Source organism: Ipomoea triloba, chromosome 5, assembly GCF_003576645.1.
Source record: "Ipomoea triloba cultivar NCNSP0323 chromosome 5, ASM357664v1".
Lineage (NCBI taxonomy): Eukaryota > Viridiplantae > Streptophyta > Magnoliopsida > Solanales > Convolvulaceae > Ipomoea > Ipomoea triloba.
The window spans coordinates 14785754-14791368 of NC_044920.1; the positions used below are offsets into that span (position 1 = coordinate 14785754).

General features: G+C 43.4%; 1 protein-coding gene across 1 annotated transcript; it reads left to right on the forward strand.

Moving 5' to 3' along the window:
• The first annotated feature begins 1178 nt into the window (after positions 1-1178).
• On the forward strand, positions 1179-3966 carry LOC116020292. Its single transcript, XM_031260774.1, has 2 exons — positions 1179-1554; positions 3956-3966. Exons 1-2 carry the CDS (start codon positions 1179-1181, stop codon positions 3964-3966), a joined length of 387 nt encoding a protein of 128 aa, XP_031116634.1.
• The last annotated feature ends 1649 nt before the right edge of the window (positions 3967-5615 follow it).

Below are 5615 nucleotides of genomic sequence, written 5' to 3' on the forward strand. Positions count from 1 at the left end.
TCCTTTTGGCTGTACGATACCTTAAAAACATTTTCCATGCTCTCGTTAGAAGTTATTGGTCACATCTAAGTCTAAATGCATGAAATTTTTATAAAATGAGTAATAAACTATACAATTCTAGCATGGCTCGACGAGATCTGGAGGAGCCAGATTGGCGATGCCCGATTGAGCAAGTTGAGAGCCAGTTTGGTCGATGGCAAGAAAGGACCCTTCGAGCTACATCCCGATGGCATTTTGCGTTATCAAGGGTGTTGGTGCGTGCCAGCCTCGTGTAGGGAGCTGAAGAAGTAGATATTGGAAGAAAGTCATCATACCCCATATTCAGTACACTCTGGTGGTGACAAGTTATATAAGGACATGAAGTATTTGTTCTGGTGGCCTAATATGAAAAAAGGAAGTAGCCGACTTCGTGATCCCATGTTTAAATTGTCAAAAGGTTAAAGCAGAAAGGTGTAAGACTAAGGGAATGGTACGACCCCTAGAGATACCTGAAGGGAAGTGGGATTCAATCTCGATGGATTTCGTGGGTGGGTTACAGTTGACCAAGACAGGGAAGGACAAGATTTGGGTGATTGTGGATCGCCTCACCAAGACAGCCTGTTTCATCGCTATGAAAGATATTTGGTCTATGGATCAGTTGGCTAAGGCTTATATCAACCAAGTAGTGAAATATCATGGAGTACCCCGCCACATCGGGTCGGATCGAGACTCAAGGTTCTTGTCACAGTTTTGGAAGTCACTACAGGCAGCTTTGGGTACTAGGCTGAAGATGAGCATTGCTTTTCATCCCGCCACCGATGGGCAAACTCAGCGGATCATCCAGACGTTGGAAGATATGTTACAAGCCTGTATGCTGGATTTTCAAGGATCATGGGAAGAGCATCTCGACCTGATTGAGTTTTCTTACAACAACAGCTACCACGCCAGCATTCAGATGGCACCCTATGAGGCCCTCTACGGCCAGAACTGTAGAAGCCCGCTATGTTGGGAAGACTTTGTAAACCTAGTGACCTTGGGACCACAGTATCTGCAGGAGGCCACGGAGAAGGTCAAGTTAATTCAAAGGAGAATGAAGGCCGCTCAAGATCGCCAAGTCTTATGCCGACTTTTGAAGAAGACCAGCGGAGTTCCAAGAAGGGGAGAAAGTGTGGCTGAAGATTTCACTATCTAAGGGAGTGATGAGATTCGGAAAGAAAGGGGAATTGAGTCCTCGGTTCATCGGCCCTTACGAGGTCTTAGAGAGGGTTGGGACGGTGGCTTATCGCTTAGCTTTGCCAGCAGAGTTGGACCGAGTGCACGACATATTCCATGTCTCCCAGTTGAAGAAATACGTGTACGACGCTTCTCACGTGATTCCACCGGAGATCCTTGATCTAGACGAGACGCTGTCCTACGAAGAGAAGCCAGTGAGGATTATGGATTCCAAGACCCGAGAGACTCGTCGTAAAGCAGTCAAGCTGGTGAAGGTATGCTGGTCCAACCATGGAGTCGAGGAAGCCACCTGGGAGATGGAGGACGAGATGAGGAGGCGTTACCTGGCTTTATTTGACCTAGGTAAGTAGTTAGCTTAGTTCTTGCATGTTGTGCATGGGTTGGGTGAGCTAGAAGTTTAGGAGTTAGTAATATAGTATGTCTTTAAGTTTAAGTTTGGATGAGCAATCGTTTCTTTAACTTTTGATCGATCCTTTATGTCTTTAATCTCTTCCGTTTCAAGTTCCCGTGGGCTTTGAGCTTCAGGGACGAAGCTCCTTTTAAGGGGAGTAGAGTGTAACACCCCGTAATTTCGTTCAAGCCTTGAGACCGGTAATTATTTCTACCGGGTAATTTATTTGATTTAATTGGGTTTCGTTCTTCTAATTGATATATATATATATATATATATATTTCTTATTTCGGAATTAATTATTTATTCTAAGGCCCAATTCTTGATTTAATTCCTATAAGGGATTTCTTTAAATTGGATCCTTATATTTCTTATAAGTAAGAATATTTTGTAATAGCCCAATTTATTTATTTATTCTTGAAGGATCAATTTCCTACTTACTAGTATTGTAATAAATAATGTAAGACCCATTCTTTATAAGGGCCCATTATTTAATCTACCTACCCTAATATAATACATACACTATGTATGTAATGGTTTCTCCTATCCGTATAAAAGGGTTTGTATTAATCATTCCTACTCTTTTTCATTTCCTGCAAACATTTTCTTCCTACCCCATCATTCCTAAGAACCCTACAATATACACTATCCTCTATTCTTCAAGATCCAAGACCAAGATTGCTCCTTTAGGATTACTAAGGCTTGGGTAAGTGTTTATCTTTAGGAATATGCCTTGTATCATCTTGTTTTCATGATCTTTCTATAAGTTCTTATGGTATTATTTTGGAATCTTTCTTTGTGAAAAAGATGATCAAGTGGGTGGGAGTGACTTGTGAAGGAAAAGGAGTTTGCTTGGGTTGAAGTGTTCTCCAAGAGGTAACCATCATGTCCACTAAAACCTATTTTACACTCTTGATCTATATGCATATGATTTGGTGTTGGAATCCTATAATTTCTTGGATTATAGCTTTGTTGATGGTCTGTGAACCTTGATTTGTGGATTGTTGGACTTGTGTTCATCATCCTTTGTATCTAGATGTGTATGAGCAATTCTTGTTATGGATTCCATGATTTATTGGCTTCTGAGATGTGTAATCTGAGTATTATTCTGAGCATGATTTGTATTCTGGAATGAGTTTGGTGTGTTTCTACTTTGGATCTGTAATCTGTGTTGGTTGCACTTGCGGTGCTCTTGGACAGTGTAATGTGTCCCGTCCAAGTGTTCCGTGCATGTCTGTGGGGAGTGGAGTGGCGGAGGGGTGAACTCCGCTAGGAGGTTCCGCTTGCTCATGCGGTAGGGTATGGCGGAATGGTGGGTTCTGCCGAGTGATTCCGTGAGAAGGAGACGGGGGAGTGCGGCGGTGCAGTCTGCTCAGTTGCCATGTTCCGCAAGGGTACTCCTGGTTCTGTTCCAGTGAGTCGTTTTGAGGTTTGTTAGCTCTGTTGTTTCCCTTTTTATTTTGGATTGTGTACTGAGCATCTTGTTGAGTATTCCACCTTGATCTTTGAGTATTTATTCATGAGTTTTAGACATTATCTTGATCTCTTGAGTTAGTATCATTGGTTCGTTCTTTGATTCCTATCCTGAGTATGCTCTGTGTTCGTTTTGTGAGATGAACACTGTTGGTGGGTGATTTGTGTGGGTAAATTTGAGTTGATATGTTGGGATCTTTAGTTCTTATGAGCATTTCCTCTCTTGTTGAATCCTTGGTAACCTTTGGGGTTTAGTTGGTGGTATTATGGTCTGTTTTGAGGTTGGATTTGGGAGGGTATTGCATGCCTTCTTATTTGGGCCCGCGTGCCTCTGTAATTGGGAGTTGGGTACCTCTGTGATATGGGCTTGCATGCCTCTGTGATATGGGCTTGTATGCCTCTGTAGTGGGCTTATTGCCTCCGTGTTGTGATATGGAAATGGTGGTTAGTTTTGTGGTTATTATTGTGATTTGGGGATGGTGGTGTGCTTATCTTTGGTATGATGGTAGGATTGGTTTCCTTATGAACTTTAGTAGAGGTTGTACCTCCGTTGGTGTTGTTATTCCTTGATATGTCGGTTTGGTTGGTTCCTTTGTGTTCATTTTGTTGGTATTCTGATTTAGTTGGTATCTTGTGTATAGACGTGATGTTTATGCATTCGTGTTGGTTGTTGGTTGTACTTGAAGAGTCCTTGGTTTATTGCTTATTCAGCATATTGTTGTTGAGTCCCTAATTTAAACAAAGAGCAGTTCGTTGGTGTGTATATTCTATATGGGTGTGTAAACCTATTTACAACCTTACTATATATGTATGTTCTCACGAGTGTGAGTGGTGGTTGCTTAGCATTCTTTTGCTAATGGTTTCTTACATGTTTTCCAGGTATGGAGTAAGTCTAAGCGAGAACGCGTTAGAGCTTTATCGTTATGAGGCCTGCTTAGACTAGTTTATGTTTGTTTAGACTTGGTTTTCGGGCCTGTGTGCCTATGTTTGGATTATGTACCTTTGACTAGTATTCCTGTTATGTTTATGAGCTTGAGGATTTTATATCATGTTTTCTTGGATAGCCTGTGCATCTAGGCTGTATTTTACCTAGATGTGGCATGATACCCCTTAAGTTATAAATCGTTTCCGCTATGTTGTGTTTGGTAGTTGACATAGGCAGCTTTTATGTTTAAAGTTTAACTATCTCAGCTTGTGAAAAGTTGGGGTGTCACAGTTGTTCCTTCGACCAAGTAGGTTTGGGGCTTATCCTAGAATAGCCCTTCTTTTGCTGTCTTTTGATGAAGGGGTGCACTGTTGGCCCCTATATGTTGTTTTGAATGTAATTATCCGGCCTTCGGGCTTTAGATGAATATAACAACGCCATCTTTTTGCTATCTTTTGCATGCATTTACTAAGCAAGTTGATCCATCCTTAAACTCACTCCTTTGGCCCCTAAGGGTCTTTGGAGATCTTTCGATGTTTTCAAACTTCGGATAAGTCGGCCCTCAGACCTAAGCTTGATGGGGCCAAGTCTGACCTTTCCCTTGGGCCTTCCCCCAATTTTCCAGCTTCGTCCTTCAATTCGCTCTCCTAACCATGCTTCCAGTCCCTCAGACTCTTAGTCTAAGAGCTCTACCCAACTCAAACTTAATATAGTCCGACGTTTAGTCGTATCAGGTCCAACTTATCACATGGAATCTTCCTCAATCCCTCAGACCTTCAGTTTGAGGACTAGGCCGGGTTCTGCCCTATCCTCCCTTTTTCAAGGGATACTCGTAGCTTGGCCCTTGAGGTCCGACGTATCGCCTCTACATGGCTTGCCTCTGTAGGTCCTTCTTCCTCCGACTCTATAAAAAGCTTACCCACTCTCCTTCGTCATCTTTCGCTTTCTTCTTCTACAGTCCGGTTCTTTCTACTCCGGTCACTTTGTAGTTTCTCCACCGTCATCGTCTGCCCCACATTGCCTCTTTCTCTCTGGTGTCAGTTCCGCAGACCCTTCCTGTATGCCCTTACTTCCTTTCTTGCTTTCTTGCCTTCTCTACCCTTTCCATGTCTTTGTCTTCTTCTTCCCCCCACGCGAGTTTTCAAAAGACCTCGCCGCCTCTGCTTTTCGGCCGGTGGCTTCTGGGGAAGTGCCGGTCGATCCTTCAACCAATGCCTCGGAGGAAACTTCTTTCTATCCGGCTATGGCTGTGTCCAGAATATCGCCATGGGCCCACCTTAAACGGGCTCCAGGCCATAATGAGGCCCTCAACTTGCCAGCTCAATATACTTCTACTCTCTCCGCCGTGAAGCTTGAACACGCCCAGACTCTACTGAGTCCTAAGGCAATAGTCATGGCGGCGGGTGATCATGACATACATGATCCTCCCTCCAGCTATATCGGCCTTCACTATAAGTCGGTCCTTTATGGGTTCCGCATTCCACTCTATCCCATCATGTCGAGCATTTTTAACTACTTCCATATATTGCCCGGACAGCTCGTCCCCAATTCTCACCTTCTTCTCTCATGTTTCCTTACCTCCACTCATCGAGTCGGTGTCCAGCCGACCATGCC